A 22859-nucleotide genomic window follows, 5' to 3' on the forward strand; every position below is an offset into this window, starting at 1 on the left:
TCACTAGTGGGCAAAGAAGTGGGCTGAGAGAGGTCGGTCCTCGCTTTCCACCCTCACTGGTTGTGCAGGGCACCCCCTCCGGTCTAAGGAAGCTTTGCGAGGGTCGGATGCGGACATATGTGTAGGGAATGGCTGCCCTAGCCGCCAAAAGCGCCAAGAAATGGTATAAAACCCCATTTCTTGGGATCCTGAAAAAGCAACTGCGCGCGGGGGCTGCAAGGACTGTGTAAACAGCACAACATGTATACAAACCTGAAACCTACACCAATCTCACTTGCTCCGCCCGCGATTAACTGGCAGCTTGGGGGCGTGGCTTTAGAGTGGGCGGGTCCGCGCACGCGCCGCGTCTGGGTGTGGGGGGTTCCGGAAATGTGACTCTGAGAAATGAGATGGAGAAGTACGAGCGGATCCGAGTGGTGGGGAGAGGTGCCTTCGGGTGAGCCAGGGATGTGGGGAAGGAAATTGGTCGGGGAGAGGGAAAGTGAGCCCCAACTCTGACCGCGAATTCGCTGCCCGGTTAGCCGCGCCCCGAGGCGTGAGCGCCCCCTTGGCAAGCCCCGCCCAGGCTTCCGGTCCCGGTCCCAGCTGGGAGACTCCGCCTCTAACGAGGTCACGCCCCCGACAAGCCTTTGCGCCCCCGCCGAGTTCTGTTCTTTGATTCCTGACTCATTCATTCAACAAATACTGAGCGCCAACTATACCCGTCAGGCTCTCGGCGCCGACTGTACAGTAAAGACCAAAATAGGCTTGGTCTTTTCCCACTCGGAGCTTACAGACTATAGTAAAATAATAAACAAGATATTAAAGCAGTTATAACAAGCTGCGAGCGTGGCATACACCAGGGAGTACTTATTTGGGGTGGTCAAGGAGAATTTCTCTGAGAGGTGAAGTTTAAAGCCGAGACTTGAGGAATGAAAACCAGTAATCTGAAGGTGAAGGCAGAGCTTTTCAGGCAGAGGAAGCAGCATGTCCTTACGCGGGAAAGAATTCAGAGTATTTAAGAAACTGAGAAAAAGACTGGTGAAGTTGGAATGTAGTGGGCAAGGTCAAGAATGGTACACATAAATATATATGATGAATGGTATAAAATGTGATTGTCACAAAGGACGGATGATGGCCTAATAGGCTGAGGTAAATAGGTTGGATTTATTTCAAGTGTAAAACGGAAGGGGTTTAAGCAGAATGAATGGTCTTGATATGATTTGCATTTTTAAAATGTTCACTCTGGCTGCTGTGTGGAACTTAGATTTGAGGATGACAGAAGTGAAAAGCACCATTTTAAAGGCTAGTATTTTAGACAAGAAATAATGATTTGGGGGCGCATGGGTGGCTCAGTCGTTGGGCGTCTGCCTTCGGCTCAGGGCGCGATCCCGGCGTTCTGGGATTGAGCCCCACATCGGGGTCCTCCGCTGGGAGCCTGCTTCTTCCTCTCCCACTCCTGCCTGTGTTCCCTCTCTCGCTGGCTGTCTCTCTCTCTGTCAAAAAAATAAATAAAATCTTAAAAAAAAAAAAGAATGAATGAATGATTTGGCCAAGGGTTATAGCAAAAGTCAGAAATGAATGAGTTCATAATATTTTGGAGATGGAAAACAGGATTTACTGATATGTTAGTGTGAAATGGAAGAAAGACTTTGGCATGATTTTCAGGTGTCTGACTTTAATGATGGTGTCAGTTACTGAGATGGAAGAGACAGAGGAAGGAAAGGGTTTGGGGGCAAAAATCAAAAGTTTTATTTTGAATTTATTAAAATTTAGGATGCTTGCAAGCCATTCAGGTAGAAATGCAAAACAGGTAGTTGGATTTGTGAGTCTGGGGCTCAGAGGAGAGGTCTGAATTGGAAATATAAATTTAGGGGCGCCTGGGTGGCTCAGTTGTTAAGCGTCTGCCTTCAGCTCAGGGCGTGATCCCGGCATTCTGGGATCGAGCCCCGCATCAGGCTCCTCCGCTATGAGCCTGCTTCTTCCTCTCCCACTCCCCCTGCTTGTGTTCCCTCTCTCGCTGGCTGTCTCTATCTCTGTCAAATAAATTAAAAATCTTAAAAAATATATATATATAAATTTGATCCTTAGATGATCATCTTACAGTCCATTCATTCAGCAGATACTCACTGAGCTCCTACTATGTGCTAAATACTGGGCTCTGCTCTGGGAATATAGTTGCGAAGGAGAACAAGAACCCTGCTTTTATGGCCACTGACCAGAGTTGGAAGAAAATAACAGTATGAACGGTTTCCACTCATAGAGCATTTTTGATGTGCCAGGCACTGTGCTCAGTGCTTTACATGCATTTTCTTTTCTTTTTCTTTTTTTTTTTTAAAGATTTTATTTATTTATTAGACAGAGAGAGACAGCCAGCGAGAGAGGGAACACAAGCAGGGGGAGGGGGAGAGGAAGAAGCAGGCTCATAGCGGAAGAGCCCGATGTGGGGCTCGATCCCATAACGCCGGGATCACGCCCTGAGCCGAAGGCAGACGCTTAACCCCTGTGCCACCCAGGCGCCCCTTTACATGCATTTTCTTATTTGATCCTCTCAACAACCCAGGGAAATTGATTCTGTTTTCCAGATGAAAATGTCATACAACCCCAAACCTGATAAGTAGTAAGAGGAAGAGTCAGGATTTGAACCCAGGAGTTAACTCCAAAGTCTATGGGAACTTAGGAAGATCAAGACTAACTTCACTGTGCCTGGGGTGAAACTGAGCCTCGGGTTAAATGACCTGCCCAAGGTCTCACACAGTGTTCTGAGAACTGCAGTCAGTTCTCCCTGTTCTTGAACTCAGTGTTCTATGCATTTAGTTAGATGACCTCTTAGTCTCTGTGCCCATCCCCTCTTCTAAGGAACATCCAGTGACTAAGTCTGCCCTGTGTGATGTGTGGCTGGAGGCTCCGCTGAGACCCACCCCTGTACTCTGTGTCCCTAGGATTGTGCACCTGTGCCTGCGTAAGGCTGACCAGAAGCTGGTGATCATCAAGCAGATCCCAGTGGAGCAGATGACCAAAGAAGAGCGGCAGGCAGCCCAAAATGAGTGCCAGGTCCTGAAGCTACTCAACCACCCCAATGTCATTGAGTACTATGAGAACTTCCTGGAAGACAAGGCCCTCATGATCGCCATGGAGTACGCACCAGGTGGGCCAGCCTCCTTGTACTGGCCAGGCTCCAAGGGCTTCTCACCTTTGGACAGGCAGTCACAGATCAGCCGGCTTCCCTCCTCAGAATGGGTTTGACTGAGGGTCAGAGGTATAGAGTTGTGACCCCAGTTGTGTGAGGCTAGCAGGCCCTTGCCCTGTCTGGGCTGTTGGTTTCTTAAAAGGAGAGTCCCAGGCAGGGAAAAGCCTAGATCTTAACTAGTTCCTTGCGGCCGCAGGTGGCACCCTGGCTGAGTTCATCCAAAAGCGCTGTAACTCCCTGCTGGAGGAGGAGACCATCCTACACTTCTTTGTGCAGATCCTGCTCGCGCTGCACCACGTGCATACCCACCTCATCCTGCACCGGGACCTCAAGACTCAAAACATCCTTCTGGACAAACACCGCATGGTTGTCAAGATTGGTGACTTCGGCATCTCCAAGATCCTTAGTAGCAAGAGCAAGGCCTACACGGTGCCTGGGCACAGAGGGGACCTCAAGGGTGATGGAGGTTTTGAGGGCCAAGACTCAGTGTACATCCTAACCCCCTTCCTCCCCAAGACCTTGGCCCCTTAGCCCCCGGCTGGGTGGTCCTGCAGGAAGAAGCAGTCTCCTGCGGGCCTTGGACAGAGGCTCCCCTACCCTGAACTATAATAATACCTACTTCCCTCCTGCAGGTGGTGGGCACCCCATGCTACATCTCCCCAGAACTGTGTGAGGGCAAGCCTTACAACCAGAAGAGTGACATCTGGGCCCTGGGCTGTGTCCTCTATGAGCTGGCCAGTCTCAAGAGGGCCTTTGAAGCTGCGGTGAGTTATACCCCCAAAGAGACAATTGGGAAATCTCTATCTCCCTCCCCTGGAAGTCCGTGGCTCCAGCCACTTCTGTGTTTCTTCCATTTTGGCTGAGTTGTTTCCCTCATCAGAGTGGTAGACTACCTCAGGGAAGAGCTGTGGCTGCCCTCGGGCTATGGGTTCCTGAAGGTAGGGCCTGGGTCCCTCATTAAACTGAAGACTCATGAGGGCAGGGCTCTCCCACCAGATTAGGGACCCTTCTTTTTTTTTTTTTTTTTTTTTTTAAGATTTTTTAAATTATTTATTTATTTGACAGAGAGAGAGAGAGACAGCCAGCGAGAGAGGGAACACAAGCAGGGGGAGTGGGAGAGGAAGAAGCAGGCTCCTAGCGGAGGAGCCTGATGTGGGGCTCGATCCCAGAACGCCAGGATCACGCCCTGAGCCGAAGGCAGACGCTTAACTACTGCTCACCCAGGCGCCCCAGATTAGGGACCCTTCTGAGGGCAAGACTTGAGTTCTCTCCACCACCTAGGGTTTCTGAGGACATAGCTGCAGCTCCGCCATCAGGAGTTCCTCTCACTGGGAGTCCCCTGTCAGACCGCAAGTTCTCAGTGCAGGCGCTCTGACCACCCCACTGACCACTCCTGGAGGCGGGAGGTGCTGCCACCCAAGAGCCTGACCCAGGCTCTGGCCAACCTCACTCTCGGTGCTTTCACAGAACCTGCCAGCGCTGGTGCTGAAAATCATGAGCGGCACCTTTGCGCCCATCTCTGACCGGTACAGCCCGGAGCTGCGCCAGCTCGTGCTCAGTCTGCTCAGCCTGGAGCCCTCCCAGCGGCCCCCGCTCAGCCACATCATGGCACAGCCCCTCTGCATCCGCGCCCTCCTCAACCTGCACACCGACCTGGGCAGTGTCCGCATGAGGAGGCCTGTGCAGGGAGTGGGGGAGGGCGCTCTGGGCAGCGGGGGGCACCCGGCGGGAGCACAACAAACCTGGGGCAGACGGAGCTCAGGGCAAGTCCTCCATTCCTGCGTGTGGGGGTGCCAGGAATGGACTGTGTCCTGAAGCCCCCCCCGTGACCCACAGGGCAGAGAAGTCCCTGGTCCCCGGGCCACCCATGGCCCCCGGCGGCAGCACAGGGAGCAGGACCACGGGCGCCCGCTGCAGGGGTAAGTCGGGGCCGACCGCCGGTGCGCCCTGACGCCAAGCAATTGCCACCAGTTTAATAGGCCTGATGCGCTGTCCCGCAGGCATACCCCGCGGACCCCCACGGCCGGCCATTCCGCCACCGCTGTCGTCCGTGTACGCGTGGGGCGGCGGGCTCAGCGCCCCGCTGCGGCTGCCGATGCTCAACACAGAAGTGGTCCAGGTGGCAGCCGGACGCACGCAGAAGGCGGGCGTCACGCGCTCCGGGCGCCTCATCCTGTGGGAGGTGAGCAGGCTGGGGGAGGGGGGCTGGAGGGGGCAGGGGCGGGGCAGGAGCGGAGGCTCAGGTGCCGCCCACCCGCTCTCCCGGCCCGCAGGCCCCGCCCCTAGGCGCCGGAGGGGGCGCCCTCCTGCCCGGGGCCGTGGAGCAGCAGCAGCCCCAGTTCGTCTCCCGTTTCCTGGAGGGCCAGTCGGGCGTGACTATCAAGCACGTGGCCTGTGGGGACCTCTTCACAGCCTGCCTGACCGGTGAGTCCGGCAGGGGACTAACTTGGGGCATCCCACAGAGTCCGAGAAGGCCCCCCCAGAGCGACTTCCCTCATTGGTTGTCATTTGCTCACTCGTGAATGCTTCTCTCTACTCGTTATTGTTATCCTGCGCCGGGTGCTTCATTTTTACTTAAGATGTATTTATTATCTTGAGAGAGAGAGGTGCTTTACTTACACAATCCCCTTTACCCTTCACACTAGGCCTGGCCAGGTAGTTACTGTGTATTATCCTTATCTGAGGGAGGCTCAGTGATGGATCTGGAAAGCTCAGATCTAAAGCTCAGAGACTGTCACTTGTCCAAGCTCACACGAAGAGACACCCTGCCTGTCTTTTTCTGCCTCCTGTCCCATTCTTCCAGGCTTCGCTTCCAACTTTTTGCTCCCTCCAACCTGTGGACTGGCCTCTCTGGAAAAACAGCCCAACCTCTCTCCCTTCTCTTTCCTCACCACCCCTGCTCTGCAGACCGAGGTATCATCATGACCTTTGGCAGTGGCAGCAATGGGTGCCTAGGCCATGGCAGCCTCAATGACCTCAGCCAGGTGGGTGCTGCGGGTACCTTGGGGAGGAGGAAGTGGGGAAATGGCAAGGAGCGCACATCTGACAGCTGACACCCAAGTTGGGGGCCGGGGATCCCCAGCAGCCACAGGCCCCTCTAGCTCCCGGGCTGCACCTGTTCTGGGCAACACCAGCGGAAGTTACAGTAAGACCAGGTTTCCCCAGTGCTTGCAGTGTGTGTGTGTGTGTGTGTGTGTGTGTGTGTGTGAGTGAAAGACACAGCTGTCTCATGAGAATTTGCTGCTTTCAACTTCATCCCTCCATGGGATGTTGAAGCCAGGAAGCTAGCCCAGCCCCCTTGCCTAGTCGCTCTTGCTTCCCCTCTCTCTCTAGCCCACCATTGTGGAGGCCCTGCTGGGCTATGAGATGGTGCAGGTGGCCTGTGGGGCGTCCCACGTGCTGGCCCTGTCTACTGAGCGAGAACTCTTTGCCTGGGGCCGCGGAGACGGTGGTAAGGCCACCCTGTTCCAGCCTCTGGGCTCCATCCCCCCACAGCACCCTCGCTGGGACTTGTTCCTCCTTATACCCTCCTTCCACCCCATGGCCCCTTCTCCCTCTTTGCTCTTCCGATTCCATTAGTTTCTTCATTCAGCGAAGCTTTACTGGACATCTAGTATGAGCCCCTCCCTGTGGTGGGTGGACAGACAAGAGGAACATAAGAGTCCCTTCCTTCAGGTGCTTATGACGTCACGAGCGATCTCTTTCATCTGGCAGTACTTATGGTGGCCCTCTCTGGGTCAGATGTCATGCTGGGGGGGCGCCTGGGTGGCACAGCGGTTAAGCGTCTGCCTTCGGCTCAGGGCGTGATCCCGGCGTTCTGGGATCGAGCCCCACATCAGGCTCCTCCGCTATGAGTCTGTTTCTTCTCTCCCACTCCCCCTGCTTGTGTTCCCTCTCTCGCTGGCTGTCTTTATCTCTGTCAAATAAATAAATAAAATCTTAAAAAAAAAAAAAAAGATGTCATGCTGGGCATTTGAAAGTAGAGAGGACTCACATGGGGTTTCTGTCCTCCTGGCAGACTCATTCTAGTGGGGGGGGAATGACATCTCCCTACAATAAAGGACAGAGAGCATCAGGGCTCCCCCCAAGGTCCAGAGATGTGGGAACCCAAGGAATGGCATGGGACGTCCCTGGAGGAGACAGAGTTGACATCTGAACAGGGCCTTAAGGAGGAGTAGGGCCACAGGTTAGGTATTGCAGGCTGAGGGCGCAGCCTGCACTCACGGGGCTACCTCCTCTCTGTGGCGGCTCCTCATCCCGGCATCACCAACCTTGAAACCCAAACTAGCCCCATCCTGGTTTCTCCTTGTAGGCCGGCTGGGCCTGGGCACCAGGGAGTCCCACAGCTGCCCCCAGCAGGTGTCCATGCCCCCAGGACAGGAAGCCCAGCGGGTGGTATGTGGCATTGACTCCTCAATGATCCTCACTGTCCCTGGCCAAGCTCTGGCCTGTGGGAGTAACAGGTGAATACTAGCCTGCCCCTCCCCCTCCCCGGCTGCTAATGCTCCATCTGTCATTGCCTACCTTCCACCCAGGGTCCGAACTGAGGGTGGGGCTGAGAGTGCTGCTGGGTTCAAGCCAGGGTGGGATCTGTCTCCTGGGGACCAGCTCTTGCCCAGACTGGTGGGGTCAGGGGGGGTCTCTGCAAACCATCAGTCAGGCTTGGCTTCTGGCTCCACCTTCAGGTTCAACAAGCTGGGCCTGGACCACCTCTCCCTGGGGGAGGAGCCTGCCCCCTACCAGCAGGTGGAGGAGGCCCTGAGCTTCACACCACTAGGTTCTGCGCCCCTCGACCAGGAGCCCCTGCTCAGCGTGGACCTGGGCACTGCTCACTCAGCTGCCGTGACTGGTGAGTAGGACCCGGGCCCAGGCAGCCCCAGGTGGACTCTCCTGGCCTCCTCAGGATCTCAGCCGAGGCACCCCTTTCCTTCCTCTCCTGTTTCCTCCCCTACAGCCTCTGGCGACTGCTACACTTTCGGCAGCAATCAGCATGGGCAGTTGGGCACCAATGCCCGCCGGGTCAGCAGGGCACCTTGTCAAGTCCAAGGTTTGCAGAACATGAAGATAGCGATGGTGGCCTGTGGAGATGCCTTCACTGTAGCCATTGGGGCAGGTGATCGATTAGTGGGCACTATGGGGGCAGATAGGGGCGTTGGCAGGCCCGTGGGCAGTGGGGGGTATCCTGCTCAGGGCTGCCCAACCTCCATCTGGGGCCAGGACGGCATCCAGGAGGGTGGCTGCTTGCTAAGCTGTGTCCCCCTATTTCCCTCCTTGCGATTCTCTTTGGCAGAAGGTGAAGTGTACTCTTGGGGCAAAGGGGCCCGGGGTCGACTAGGAAGAAGGGATGAGGATGCTGGACTCCCTCGGCCAGTGCAGCTGGATGAGACACACCCCTACACAGTGACTTCGGTGTCCTGCTGCCATGGAAACACTCTCCTGGCTGTTCGCCGTGAGTTATAACTTTTCCCGCCTCACCTCCACAAGGGTTAATCCAGCAGGCCTCTGCCCACACTCCCACCCCCCCAGTGGTCACAGCCCAAATCACTAAAAGCAGCTTAAGCCCCCAGATAAATGAAAGCAGAAGCTGCAGGCTAAGACAGCTTCCTGCCTGGGGAGGGCAAGGGAGTCTGCTTCTTGGGCCTCATGGAGGGGCTTCCCAGGGCCCAGAGGCATTCTTTCTCCTACCCCCAGTCCAGTTTAGTTAGAACCTCTGCTTCTGACCTGTCCGGGTCCAGAGTCCAGGGCCCAGGGTGGGAGTGGGAGCGGAGGTGGGTGCCCCTCGCTGGAGGCGCTGCCCTCTGGGTGGCTGCAGGGGTTTCTTGTTTGTACCTTCCAGCGGTTACAGATGAGCAGATTCCACCCTGAGGCACCTAGAAACTCCTCCCGACCACCCTGATATTGCTTCTTCTTGGAACCCGCTTGAAAACCGCAGATGCCCGCAGCAGTGCTGTTCCCACCAGCCCCCTGGATGGTCCTCAGTGTGGTATAAGAACCAGTGACGCGCCCACTCTCCTATGGCCCTAGATCCGTAAACCTCAACCCACCCTGTTCCCCCAACATCTTTCTTTTCTCTCCCCACCCCTCTTAAGTCGGTGTCCCCAGGGTCCCGCCTGGCTAGAGTCGGAAACCAGACCCAACCTTCCCAAGCAGGGTGGTCTCCAGAGTCTTGGCAGAAAAAAGCTGAAGGCGGCTGTGACTCCACCCAGATCCTGCCCCTTACGCCGGCCCAGTTGGAAAATAAGTCACCAGTGCCCCCTGGGAGAGCAGCTCGGTGCTTTGGAGCAGGGCAAGCCCCGTCCTGCCTGGACTGGCCATTCTGGCCGACTAGCTTTTGCATTGCCTGGGACAGGGAGCCTCCCCCCCCCCCCCCCCCGACTCCAAGATCCTGAGAGATCCTGAGGCATAGATTCATTGCACAACTTCTGAGCGGACTGGGAGTGCATCTGCAAGGGCACCAAAGGGTCTACTGCAGAGGGGGATCCCTGCTGAAGTTTGCCCCTCACCCCAGCCATTCCCCCAAGGCAGGTTGGGAGAAAGGGTAGCTAGCTGGGCCAGACCAGTTTTCCAGATGACTGGGAAATCGCGCCAATAAAAACATCAGCTGCCTGCCTAGAATGTGGTCTCTTCAGGGGTGGGGGTGGCGGCCCGACACCCCAGAGCTGGGCAGGGCCGCGGTCCAGGGAGGAATGTGGGCGCAGCCCGAGGCTGGGGCCGAGGTTCTTCTGGCCCAGCGCCCAGCTCGTCTTCCCCACGCCAGCCGAGCTCCCCAGATCTGGTTGCCAGGCTTCGGCTGCCTAGCACCTGCAAGCTGGAGTCCCGGGCCCCGGGGCGACACATGGCCCCCCCGAGACCGAGCTGTTGACTCTGGAGAAGCGAAACTTTGTGGCGCGGCCCAGCCCGGCCGCCGGTGCCCTCCGCCCCATCCAGCGTCAGGGCGCCCCCAGCCCCGGGGAGAAGTCGAGCCACGATCTCTCTTCCGAAAGGGAGCGAGGAGCCAGCGCTCGGTGGAGGGCGCCAGGCTGGCCGCCCGCCGACCCCGAAGCCGAGAGCCCGCGAGGTGGGTGGGAGCTGGATGCGGTGGGCGCTAGGACCGCGCGGGCGCGGCTCCACCCCCTCTTCCGGCGGGCGGGCTCGCGGGCTCGGGGGCTGGGCGCAGGCCGCGGCCGCCAGTCGGCGCCGCCCGGAGCCGGGAGCGCGGCCGGAGCGAGGCGCGGGCTGTGGGGCCGCCGCGTGCCCGGCCCCGCTTGCCCGTGCCCGCCGCCCGCCCGCCATGCCCGGCTTCGACTACAAGTTCCTGGAGAAGCCCAAGCGGCGGCTGCTGTGCCCGCTGTGCGGGAAGCCCATGCGCGAGCCGGTGCAGGTTTCTACCTGCGGCCACCGCTTCTGCGACACCTGCCTGCAGGAGTTCCTCAGGTGCGGGCCGGGGGGAGCGGGGAACGGCCGTGGCGGTGGCCGTGGCGAGGGGGGACGGCGCGTGGGGAGGGGCCCAGGCCGGAGGCGCGCCGGGCCTTTGTCTGCGCCTTGGCTCGGTGACCTCAGGGGCGCCCACCGTGACGTCACGGGGCGGCGGTGACGTCAGGCCCCGAGGGAGGACCCCACGCAGTAATCCGAAGGGTCCCGGGGCCCTTGGGAAGAATTCCGTGCCTGCCGGCGGGGAGGAGGCAGCCGAAGACGCCCTCCCTGACCCGTGGCAGGCCCTCCCCCTCACCTGAAAGCAGGAGCGGCCTCATTCTTGAACTTTGAATCCGTGCGGGAAGAGGAGGCCAGAACCCTCTGTCCCGCCCAGTACCTTAAGCTCCTGGAGTTTTCGCCCATCTCACCCCTTCTGATCCTAAGAGCAATCCGAGAACGGCAGCTATTGTTCTCCCATTTCACAGATGGTGCAACAAGAGATACAAAGAAAGCCTGCGACTTGCCCACGGTCACACAATTACTTAAAGGGTTAACTGGGATTTAAGCCGGGCTGCTTTTGGTCACACAACAGAGGGAAGACTGTGACACTACAGATCGCCCCTGAAGCAGTGGAGCCCCTCGGGTGTCCCTCCTCGCCCCTGGGAATCTTGAGTACCAAGGATGGTCCGTAAATCGTGAGGGAGGGGGTCGCACTCTGGGTGTTACTGAACCAGGGATCTAGGTGACCCCTTGGCTCTGAGGCATCTGTTGAGTTCTAGGCGCTGTGCGGTGTCCTCGGTCTAAACTCCTGCGCTGGAGCTGGTCAGGCCCGGGTGTGGGGAGGCGAGATGTGGGAGCCCCCACTCCTGGGGAGGTCGTGCCCCAAAAGCACGGGGGAAAGCCGGCTCAGCCACTGCCGCCTGTCTGGAGGCTGTTTGCTGAGGGGAGCTAGGGGCCCAGGCAAGGAGCACTTCTGGGGCTCCTACCTATCGTGCCCCCCCCCCCTCCGCCCTCCGCAGCCCCTCGCTAGCGGAAATCTCAGCAGGCCCTTTGTTTTCAGTTCCCCACAGCCTGGGCCGGCTCCTGCCCTCACAGATGCTCCTGCGAGAGCTGCTGCTCCCCCTCCTCCTTTTCCCTCACCCTCCTCTCTCCGCCCTCCTCCCCTCAGTGTGCACACATACTCCCCTACAGACACACAGTCCCATTGTCTTGTGCGGTGCCCTTCCCCGGCCCTCTGGTTTCCAGATGAGGCCAGCTGAGCCCCTGCCCCCACTCCCAGCTGACCCACCCTTACTGCCTCGGAGGGAGCAGGGGAGGGGGCTGTCAGGCCGTTTCCCTCCACCTCCTCTGCCCCTCTCCCCAGCTTCTGCCCCTCCCCCTCCCGGAAATCCCCTCTTCCTCTCCCACAGCCCCCTCCCCCCATCCTGTTTTCTCCCCTGGGTCTGGGCCTCCACTGCACAGCCTGGAGCAGTCTCGGCCCCTGCCTCTCCCCTCCCCTAGCCCCTGAGCTGTGCAGCTGAGGCCCCCCGAAGGAAAGAAGTGGTTGAACAGGCTCTGTCCCTCACCACCATCCCCTACCCTACAAGCCAGGGTGTCCATAGCCCTGGCGGAACCTTTGTCCTGGCTGGGCCCCAAGCCGCTCTGGCTAATCTGCCTGAAGCCTGGGGACTTGCTTTAGTCCCCTCCCTGTCTCCCAAACCACTAAATCAGCACATTCCTGAAGCAGCCAAGCAGACCCCTCCCCCATGGCCCACCCCTCTTTCTCCATGCCTGCCAGGGCTATTACTCAGGTTGGCCTAGGAAGGCTGGTTGCCCTGTGGGTATGGGCACACCTCTTCAGTGCCTGGGCATGTATTGTTCTTGGCATTGGTGCCCTGGCCAGTGGTGGTAGTGGGGTCAGGGGAGGTAGGTGCTAGAAATCTTTTGGGCACCTGGGGTATGAACTGCCCAGGTCCTACAAAGTACCATCATGGACAGGGCTGCCATGTGGCTTCCGCTTCCTCCTCGATTTCTGCCTCCCACCTGCCTGACTCAAAGCTGCCAGGAATGCCATGCCTGAGGGCCTTCAGCCCTACTGGGTGAGCCCTCGCCCTGCCTAGGCCATGGCAGGTGTGTGTGACTGGTCCTGGCCAGGGTCAGGAAGTGGGGATTGGCGCAAGGTGAGAAAGCTTTCAGAGCCTGCCCTACGGTGACCAGCCTTGGCTGAGCTGGCCTGGAGGGGTTTCTTGCCCCAGCCTCTCTCCTGTGTGTACAGTGTAGTGGAAGCTATGTGAGCTGTGGAATCAGACATCCAGGTGCTGCTTTCCCTGTGCGTTTCAGTTCTTTCATGTGCAAGATGGGGGTATGCAGCCCCTTCCCAGGGGCAGGTGGTTAGGACTGGATAGGACTGTAAACAGTGCCTTAGGGTGAGCCTCTCCTCTTTGCTTTAGAAGACACACCCTCATGGGAGGAGGGAAGGGATGGGATAAAGTGGCCCCTAACTGACCTTTGCCCTGGGTCTTGGACATGAACCCTAATGGGGGCTGGGGAGCCCTGCCACTTAATCTCAGCCCGTCGCTGCCCCCCCCATCCCATCCCCCCAGCCAGTGAAAACTAATGGCGGTGGAGTGCAGGTGTCCTGTTCTTTTCCAGTCCAGCTGCCCTCCTGGGGGGAGGGGTACCAGCCGCCACCTGTTGGCCAAATGCTGTCTGAGGCAGCTGTCTGCCTCCACTGGGCCCAGAGCCCCTCTCCCCAGGACAAGAGCTGGGATCTTCTGGGGTCTGGCTGACAACAGGTCTAGTGAGGGGGAGGGAGGGAACCCTGGTTGAGGGGGTGAGTGGGGCCTGGGTTCCCCCTTCCCAAAGCTGAAGCCTGACCCTGTCCCTTCCCCCTTCACAGTGAAGGAGTCTTCAAATGCCCTGAGGACCAGCTTCCTTTGGACTATGCCAAGGTGAGTCCACAGTGCCAGGCAGAGGCCCAGGTTACAGGCTTTTGCCCTTGGTGGAGGCTGGAGCTGCTGGCAGCCAGTCGGCTCAGGGCCAATGTCAACTCCGTACTGTGGAATCATGTGCCCCCACAAAGGTGGCCTCTTCCCTCCCACTGGGCCAGTTTGCAAATGAGGCCAGTGTTTGCCCTGGAGGGCAGGCACAATGCCCGGCCTGTGGGGGTGCACAGAGCTGCTCTGTGCCCAAAAGAAGTGCTCCCCTCCCCTTCGGGTGGCAAGCCAGACCCGTGGCTGACGGCCAGGACCCCTCTACCAGGAGGAAGGAAGCAGAGGATGTGGAGGGCTGCCTGGAACTGAGCAGGCTGATTGGCTGCCACTCCAAAGGGAGTGTCATGTGCAGGCATACTGGGGACCCTGGTATCGAGCTTTGCCGCAGATAAGCACCTGCTGGGCCTTTCATCCCTGGGCACGGGAATACAGCTCAGGAGAGCCTGTTACTGCCGCTATGGTCCAGCTAGGCTGTTGGCGGGGGGGTGGGGGAGTGTAACTGGGGACTGTAGCAGGCTCTGACCCTGCATGGTTCCTCCGCATCCACCCAGATCTACCCGGACCCCGAGCTGGAGGTACAGGTCTTGGGCCTGGCTATCCGCTGCATCCACAGCGAGGAGGGCTGCCGCTGGAGCGGGCCACTCCGCCACCTGCAGGTGAGTTTCTCTTGTGCAGGGAGGGGGACGACCCCTTTCCTGGCAGGCACTCACTGCCTCCTTTGCCACCAGAGCCACCTGAATACGTGCAGCTTCAATGTCATCCCCTGCCCCAACCGCTGCCCCACCAAGCTGAGCCGCCGGGACCTGCCTGCCCACCTGCAGCACGACTGCCCCAAGCGGCGCCTCAAGTGCGAGTTCTGCGGCTGCGACTTCAGTGGGGAGGCCTTTGAGGTGAGCAGGGGCCTGGCTGAGGGGCACGGGAGAGCGGGGCGCCCACCAGCCCGGGGAGCCCTCACCTCGGCCTCTTGGGCGTCTCCGCAGAGCCACGAGGGCGTGTGCCCCCAGGAGAGCGTGTACTGCGAGAACAAGTGCGGGGCCCGCATGATGCGGCGCCTGCTGGCCCAGCACGCCACCTCCGAGTGCCCCAAGCGCACCCAGCCTTGCACCTACTGCGCCAAGGAGTTCGTCTTCGACACCATCCAGGTGAGGCCCTTCCCGAGCGGTGGGCGGGGAGCGGGGGGTGGGGGGCGGGGAGCTCAGCTGCTGACCGCCGTGTCTCTGCCTCTGCGGCCCTAGAGCCACCAGTACCAGTGCCCGAGGTTGCCCGTGCCCTGCCCCAACCAGTGTGGCGTGGGCACGGTGGCTCGGGAGGACCTGCCTGGCCATCTGAAGGAGAGCTGCAGCACGGCCCTGGTGCTGTGTCCCTTCAAGGACTCCGGCTGCAAGCACAGGGTGAGCCGCCCCTCCGCTTTCTGCCCCCTTTTTGGTCCTTGAAGCCTCAGATGCAGACAGGCCCTTGGTGGTCCCTGCTGTGCTGCTCTGAAGCCTTCGCTCCTTCCCTCTGCTGGCCACCGCCGGCCTAAGTGTCCTCTGTCTTCCCCTGGGGACCTGCAGCCCTGTCCCCACCCCCCCACCCTCCCCTGGGCCTGTGCCTACTGAGAACCGTCCTCCCTTCCTCCCCCGACCTGGGGCTTGGCCGACAGTGCCCTAAGCTGGCGATGGCACGGCACGTGGAGGAGAGCGTGAAGCCACACCTGGCCATGATGTGCGCCCTGGTGAGCCGGCAGCGGCAGGAGCTGCAGGAGCTGCGGCGGGAGCTGGAGGAGCTGTCGGTGGGCAGCGACGGCGTGCTCATCTGGAAGATCAGCGGCTACGGACGGCGGCTTCAGGAAGCCAAAGCCAAGCCCAACCTCGAGTGCTTCAGCCCGGCCTTCTACACGCACAAGTACGGCTACAAGCTGCAGGTGTCTGCGTTCCTCAATGGCAACGGCAGTGGGGAGGGCACACACCTCTCGCTCTACATCCGCGTGCTGCCAGGTGCCTTTGACAATCTCCTTGAGTGGCCGTTCGCCCGCCGTGTCACCTTCTCCCTGCTGGATCAGAGCGACCCTGGGCTGGCCAAGCCACAGCATGTCACTGAGACCTTTCACCCCGACCCAAACTGGAAGAATTTCCAAAAACCGGGCACTTGGCGGGGCTCCCTGGATGAGAGCTCTCTGGGCTTTGGGTATCCCAAGTTCATCTCCCACCAGGATATCCGCAAGCGAAACTACGTGCGGGATGATGCCGTCTTCATCCGTGCCTCTGTTGAATTGCCCCGAAAGATCCTCAGCTGAGTGCAGACGGGGCTCCCGGAGAAAGGGAGGGTGGAATATGACCCCAGTCAGGAACTTGGCTGAACCCGGAGAGGGGGCCGGACCCCCTTTCAGCCTGTTCTGCTGCCTGGGTTCTGTCCCCCTCTTCCCCCTCCCACCTTCCCTACCACCCTCAGGTGCCTCCTATTGGTGCTTCAGCCCTGGCCTCTGGGTGGGAACAGGTCTTGGGGTCATCAAGGGCTTGGGAACAAGTGATCCCAGGGTCTGTCTCTTCTCCTGGGTGGGAAGAAAGACCTGCCTTGGTGCCGGCCACACTCTACCCGGGACTGAGGTGCCTGCTGGTGCTACGTCCCAAGAGCCATAGTGGGGGGGGGGGGGGTTGGGAAAGTGAGGGGTAGTTAAAAGAATCTGTCTTGAGATCTGATTTCTCTTCCTCTTTCCCCGGCTGTGCCCCCTCTGGTTATTTATTTACTTAGTGCCAGGAGGGCACGGCAGGGGAGCCCTGGTTTTTAATAAATCCTGAATTGTATTTATTAACTTGGTTCCAGCCTGACTTATCTGGGATGGTTAGGGCCCTGGAAGGCTGGGCCCAGCTGTGAAGGCTCAGAGCCAGTCGGGCTGCTGCTTGCCACTCTCCCCTGCCGGTTCGCCCTCTGGTGGACGACAGAGGAGCTGCATCAGGCTTTGTGCGGGACGCAGTTGCCTGCCGCTGCCGTCTGGTGGCTAAATGGGGGAGGTGCAGGCTCCGAACGTTCTATAAGCCTGGAGTCCCTGATCCAGCCATACCCCACCCGACAGTGTTTCTGCCGAGGTAGGTCTTTCTTGGTCTAATGATAGCTGTCGTGTGGCAGACACTGCTCAGCGCTTTACGTACATGACTTCGTTTAATACAACAGGCAAATGAAATCCCTTTTACCACCATCCTAAAAGAACCCATCTCAGCCGGCTGTAGTGAAGACTTCTAAGACCACAGTACTTGTTCCCAGCACAAAATATGTGCTTGTCAGAATGTTAATCCGGCTCCAAAGCCCAGCCCATGCCCAGGGAGTAAGCCGAGCCAACGGCTTTTTGAGGTGTCAACGCGCCTGGACTTCCTCCTCTGCATGTTTACTTTCCCATACGGGCCTCAGTGAGTGCCTGGGATTACCCACACTCGGCTGATGAAATAGGCACGAGCCGTGAACTGACTTCTCAGCGAACTTTGAGCTGGTTTGAGACGGCCTGGGTTGTTTGAAGCTCTAGCAATCCCTGGTGGACTAGCTCCCTTTAATTGTGGCGGTGGAGTTGGGTTCGGATCCTTGCTGTGCTTGCTTTTTGGCAAGTTGCTCTGTACATGGGGCACCGTTAGTCTCATTGGTAAAATGGGAGTACTCCTGTTCCCCTAGACTTGTAAACTTTACAATTAATCAGCATCAAGTCCCTTACTCTTCTTGCTTGGCCCTGGGAAAAGGACCGGTGTGTGGCAACTATTACCTAACAGCGGAAGGTTCGAGGGCTGGGGTTTTTGCCTTCACTCTTACACATACGGGCTGAGGTGAGAAGAGCCCTCGTTAGGTGACGGGCTAGGACAGTCGACACAGCCAGCCTGAGGAACCAAACACCAGCTCACCCTTTAAAAGGTCAAATTCACTGACCTAGGGGAAGATGGGGCCCTGGTCGCCTTGCTGAGAAAGTAAAGACTGCCCATTCCCCAGATAAGCCATCTTGGTACAGCGATGTCTGGAAGCCGGGAGGGAAAGGCAGGGGCTCCAGCAAACGGCTGCTCTGCAGCTCCTGCGGCCGGCGAGAGGGGGGACCGCCCGTCCAGCATCAGCTTTCCCGTGGGCTCCCTCTGCTGGCAGGACTGCCATGCTCCGCTCTAGGGGCGCGTGCACAGGGAAGGTCGAATGGTGCCTCCTGGAGTTGTGTGCAACAGTGGGTGTCGTGGTTGACCCCAGACCTCCTCATTCCAGTGCGGTTGCAGGCAAAATGGGACTCTATAAGCACCTGCCCAAAGAGGCCAGACAGCGGGTTCACCTGTCTACTCTAGCAGGGTGACCCTGGGCTGACTGCAGGTATGTGACCCAGGCAGGTGGCTTGCTTTCACAGGGATAGCATGGAGTAAAGGAAGAAGGGCGCCCCAGAGACCGGCATGCTCAGAAAGGGACTGGACTTTGACGACTCCATCTGAGGGGCTGCGTCACGTGTTACAGATCACCGCACCTATTACCTCCACCAGTCAGAGGCCCTCAAAACTTCCAAAGTGCTGGCGGTGGGGCGCCTGGGTGGCTCAGTGGGTTAAGCGTCTGCCTTCTTCTCAGGTCATGATCCCAGGGCCCTGGGATCAAGCCCCCATGTCGGGCTCCCTGCTCAGCAGGAGTCTGCTTCTCCCTCTCTGTGTCAAATAAAATCTTTAAAACGTAAGTGCTGGAGGTGGGAGAAGGGGAAGGGGGGGACATTTCGTCTTCAGCTGGCTCATCAGCAAAGCAGATCCCTTTCTCAATGGTCCTTGGAGTGCAAGCAGCAGCACACACGGCCGGCAGTGCAGGGCAGCCCCGGGAGAGGCCCCGGGTGCCGGCTGCAGTGCACCGCCCCGTGCCTTCCAGTCACCACGGACCCGCTCTGGGCTCACGGACCGGGAGGGCTTCGGAGTGGGACAGACACTATACAGCTGCCCTCTGAAAAATAAGGACTGGCTTCCCTTCTGGAAATGAGATGTCAGAAACCATTACAAGAAAAATCACCTCAAACATTCGCAGCATTCAACGAATAGGACAAGATCAGAAGGTGAGTTTTTTCTTTTTACTGGTTTATAATAATCTTAAAAACCCCATCACACCCATAAACCACCACAGGTGAGAAGATGAGGGAGATGGAGAATGAATGCTACAGTATGTGGACAGCGTAGGGAATCAGGTGTTCCCTAGGGGCAGTGTGGGATGGAGGCAGGGAGTGTGGACAGGAGGCCCTGGCTTGGACCCTTATTGCTGGTTGGGGGTTGGCTGGCAGAGGGGGAGAGGGCTCAGGGTGAACTGGGAAACATCTCACACCAAAGGCAAGGGCAGTTGGGAGGCTGGGGGGGGGGGGGTCACAGTACATTTTCCATGCAGACTAGGGGTGGGAGTGAGAGCTTCAGAGATTTGCACCCCTACACAGGAAGAGATTTGAGGGATTGAGGTTTGATTTAAAGCCCCCAAGTTGGTGTCTGGTCCAATTTCCTAAGATGGCAGCTCACCTTTCGGGGAGAGGCATTGGAAAAAATTACGGCAAAAATATCTGGTTTGGAGGTCAAGCGAGGGATAAAGGGAGACAGTGGTGCTCTTTAAATATAACTCCAAGAAGCGAGAACCAGAAGGGGGCCCTGGGTGAGACGGTGGACGCCTTGGGGGGAGGCCCTGCACCAGAAGTTGCAGATGCCCCTGAGAGCTCGGGGACAGGGAGGTACCAGTGTTCACAGATGGCAGGGAAATCAGGAACAATAAATTAGGACTTCATGTTGCTATCATTTGGCATAACACAATCAGGCATTTTTTCTTTTTTTTTTTTTTCCTCTTTTTAAATATAAGGCAACTTGCCAACACATAATTTAAAAACTGGTCTTCAGTCACATTGCTTCAGATCACTAGAGAATTTCTGGCTAAAGAACAGTAGATAGTATAGTAAACAAAACCCCAAATCTTAAATAAGAACATCAGCTCACGTTCCCCAGAGACAAGAGGAAAGGTAAGGGCTTATTTGGTTGGGGAAAAAAAAGAGCCCGACTACGTATCTTTAACAGAAGGGTGCAAAAAATTACAAAACATGATCTAAATTGAAAGTTACAGAAAAGTTTTAAATTTCTAGCCAACTATTTGCCACTTGGGAATGAGACAGGCTGAGCATGGGGTGAAGGATGGGCGCGTGAAGGGCGGGCAAGGGCAGGAGGGGCTGCTTCCCACAGAGGTCCGCCTCCAGCTGTTAGAGACATGCTCAGTCGGTAAAGGAAGAATTCAAAGAGCTTAAGGCTTTGTGTTTTGTTTTTTTTTTCTTTCTTCATTAAACTGAGGGGCTGCAAAAGGAGGTGACAAGAGGGTGAATGTACCTGTGGGGCCGCTCACACAACGCTACTCAAACCCACACGACATTCATACAGAAACAGGACATTTAAAACTTACAGTGTAGAGCAGTATTCTTAGCCAGTGTAGACAGAACCAAACGGTTTTTTTTTTGTTTGTTTTTTTGTTTTGGTGTTTTTAATTCCGAACTCCAATGTGATCATCCTTTACCTACCTAGTTCCTCAAGACTCTGTTTTGTTTTGCTTGCTTTCTGGAGGGGCATGGGGGATGGGAGCAGCAGACAGTAGCAGAGACAACAGTGAGAAAGCGATCTTGGCTATGCTGAACGGTCACTACCTTACTACCTTTCTCTAGGGCTGGAGGGGGGACGGTCAGGAACTGAGATACCAATACGAAGATCTTCTCCCCGTGCCTCAAAGCTACGGCCGGGTGCCTGCAGGGTGCCCTTGAGAAGCGTAGCAAGGACAAGTGCAGAGGCTGGGATCAAGGCAGGCGTACAACAGAGCCCTGAGGAATGGAGAGGGGCGGGAGGAGGTGAAGACTGGGTCAGTTCTGATTTGAGATCTTTGGGTGAATAAGGAATTAGCTTCCAGAGCACTTGGGAAGTCTGGCTTCTTAGTCCCAAAGAGACAGAGACAGACAGGGAGAGGCCTAGCTGAAGGGGCTGGGCACCAGAGTCACCTCTCCAGGGCCCTGCCCCTCCCCCCACCCCAGTCCTAAGGAAAAGAGGCAGAGACAAGACGGGAGGTGGCTGGTGGGAAATGGCCAAGGCAAAGGGACTGATAGGCAGCAGAGAGAAAAGCCTGGAGTGGGGTTAGGTCCTCACATAAACCCAGAAGCTGCTGGGGATGGTGGAGGACAGGATGAGGGCACAGGGGAATCCCCCGCTGTCCTAAATGAGATCCCACCAAGTTCCCTTTCTTAGACATCTAAGAATGATCACATTGGAGCAGCGAAATTTTGAAACTACCCAATAACTCAAAAGTTAAGTCTCGACCTAAGAGGGTGATGTACGATGTGTAGCTTGTGGAGGGCACCAGAGCTCCCTATCTATACCCGGGGTGCTGAATATGAAGATTTCGACTATCTGCGGGATCAGGGGCTCGGTTGCCAGGGGCTCGGTGGGCCTTGCTCAGCATTGCCAGGCTCTGTTCTCGAAAGCAGGCCTGCTGGAAATCCCCGCTTAGGTAATCCACCGTTTGCATCAAGCTGTTCTGGCTTGCCACTGGACCGCCCCCGGTCCCTGCTCGGTAGTGGGCCCCAGCAGCCGTCCCACAGTCGAGGGGTGCACCCGTGGGCTGCCCACCATGGAACGGCATGGCGAGGTCCTGAGACCCCGAGCTGTCGCTATTGGGGGTGGGCAGAATGTTGTTCCACAGGGGTTGGAAGTAGTGACCATTGGGGTAGGCCAATGGGGCTGCCAGGCCGTTGACGGGTGGGGATGGGGTTGGCTTCTCCAGGGGTGGCTTCAGGTGGAAGGACTGTGCCAGGCAGAGTTCCTGCGGGTAGGCAGGGGCCTTGCCCACAAAGCCGGGCCCTGCCAACTCGCGTCCTGCCGCATGCTTGCCTGTCAGGCCAGGGGCCGGTGTCCCCCCAGCCTCACTGCACATCTGCTGTAGATGGGCCAGCTGGTGCTGATTCCAGGCGACTGGCTTGAGGTCGCTAGGGTAGCCAGTGGGGGCTCGAGAGATGCCCGCGGGCAGGTTGACAGGGCCTGTGGCAGGCAATGCGGCCGTGGCCGCATGGGTGTGCTCCATGGGATTGACCACACATGAAGGCATTGGCGTGGGGACGCTGTGGGTCGACACCCGGGTGCTTGCATTGATGAGCAGACTGCGGCTAATGGGGCTGGGGTTGGCGATCTGGCCCTCGCACACTGAGGTAGTGCTGATGCCTGCCCTCGTCTGGCAAAACTGGCTGATCTGGTGCACGATGCTGCTCAGGTCCGGGGGCTGGCTGTGCTGCAGGGTGGCCGCCATCGAAAGGGGGATGGTTGAGGTAGACACGGTCACATTCGGGGGGGCATCTGAGTCTGGCATCTTCCGACCTCCATGCAGCAAGGGATTGGGGGGGTGCTGGAGACCCTGGTGAGACAGGGCTGGAGGGTGGACCAGGCCCTGGGCTTGGGCCAGGGGCTGAGGGTGGCCCAGGCCCTGAGGCTGCTGGAGGCTCTGAGGGTGGGACAGCGCCTGGGGTGGCGGGATACCCTGAGGGTGCTGCAGCGTCTGGGGAGGGGCATGGGCCAGGGTCTGTGCATGCTGCAGGGCCTGCTGGCGGGCCAGAGCCTGGGCCTGGGGGTGGGCTAAAGTGCTGGGTGCCGCAGGAGCGTAGGGCGCCACCGGGGGGTTCATGATGGCCTCAGGGAGCAATCGGGCTCGGGTGCCGTCAAAGTCCTTGAGTATGCTTTTGGCTGGCACTTTGACAATGGCAAGCAGGCCTGCCTTGGTGGCAGCCTGAGTCGGGTAGGGGCTGTAGCGCTGGGCTGATGTGTCGAGGCCGTTCACAGTACGACGAACGTGTTTCCGCTGGGGAACCTTCACACTGTTGGGGAAGATTTTTATAGTCAGTGGGTTGTTTGCGACCTTCTTAGCATACGCGTCCAATTCGGCTGGGGTAGGGTAGTGAGCAGCTCTCATTTTCTGTGTAGTGTCCCCTAGAGAGAGAGAAGGGTAAGGAGAGCAAAGAAGGAGAGGGAGCTCATCAGTGCCAAGCCAACCAGCCCTTCTAGATTTCCCTTTTGAGGGCGGAGGGTGGAGCGGGGGATAAGGAAGTCAGCCCTGGTCATCTTAGACCGAGTCTCACTGAGCCCCCACAGTAACGAGCGCCGCTAACGTTTAGTCAGTACTTACAACTGGCCAGGCCTGGTGCTAAGGTGACAGGCCATCTCGAGGAATCCTTGCTCCTGCTTTAGAAGGCAGCTACAATCAGGATTCTCATTTATAAATGAGGCCACCAAAGAGCAGAACAGAAGAGTAACTTCCAAAGTCTCAGATTTTGGAGAGCCAGAACCTGGCCAGTTCTCACAAAGGTAACTGAC

General features: G+C 57.9%; 3 protein-coding genes across 7 annotated transcripts in view; 2 read left to right on the top strand and 1 right to left on the bottom strand.

Annotated features, from left to right (window-relative positions):
• Window positions 1-353: 353 nt before the first annotated feature.
• NEK8 (NIMA related kinase 8) lies at window positions 354-9136 on the top strand. Its single transcript, XM_045773315.2, has 15 exons — window positions 354-436; window positions 2922-3127; window positions 3366-3598; window positions 3802-3933; window positions 4637-4845; window positions 5006-5088; window positions 5170-5351; window positions 5443-5593; window positions 6077-6153; window positions 6503-6620; window positions 7482-7632; window positions 7855-8018; window positions 8124-8282; window positions 8460-8618; window positions 9006-9136. Exons 1-15 carry the CDS (start codon window positions 390-392, stop codon window positions 9032-9034), a joined length of 2100 nt encoding a protein of 699 aa, XP_045629271.2. The 5' UTR covers window positions 354-389; the 3' UTR covers window positions 9035-9136.
• Window positions 9137-9783: 647 nt separating this feature from the next.
• Window positions 9784-16324, top strand: TRAF4 (TNF receptor associated factor 4). Of its 2 annotated transcripts, none has more exons than XM_045773317.2 (7): window positions 9784-10226; window positions 13440-13491; window positions 14085-14189; window positions 14262-14423; window positions 14514-14675; window positions 14769-14924; window positions 15176-16324. In XM_045773317.2, exons 1-7 carry the CDS (start codon window positions 9784-9786, stop codon window positions 15806-15808), a joined length of 1713 nt encoding a protein of 570 aa, XP_045629273.2. In that variant the 3' UTR covers window positions 15809-16324. The 2 variants fall into 2 exon arrangements, with proteins under 2 accessions (XP_045629273.2, XP_045629272.1); XM_045773316.2 differs by lacking the exon at window positions 9784-10226 and adding an exon at window positions 10316-10582.
• Window positions 16325-18554: 2230 nt separating this feature from the next.
• Window positions 18555-22859, bottom strand: part of FAM222B (family with sequence similarity 222 member B) — a 78239-nt gene continuing 73934 nt past the window's right edge. For 3 of the 4 annotated variants that reach the window (XM_087854639.1, XM_045773120.2, XM_045773121.2), the window contains one exon: window positions 18555-22475. In XM_087854639.1, the coding sequence (XP_087710765.1) occupies window positions 20869-22458 (1590 nt within the window). In that variant the 5' untranslated portion in view covers window positions 22459-22475 and the 3' untranslated portion in view covers window positions 18555-20868. The remainder of the gene's footprint in view (window positions 22476-22859) is intronic. The other variant, XM_045773122.2, reaches the window with a different exon arrangement.

This window comes from Ursus americanus, chromosome 23, assembly GCF_024610735.1.
Source record: "Ursus americanus isolate L20-20 chromosome 23, mUrsAme1.1.p, whole genome shotgun sequence".
Classification (NCBI taxonomy): domain Eukaryota; kingdom Metazoa; phylum Chordata; class Mammalia; order Carnivora; family Ursidae; genus Ursus; species Ursus americanus.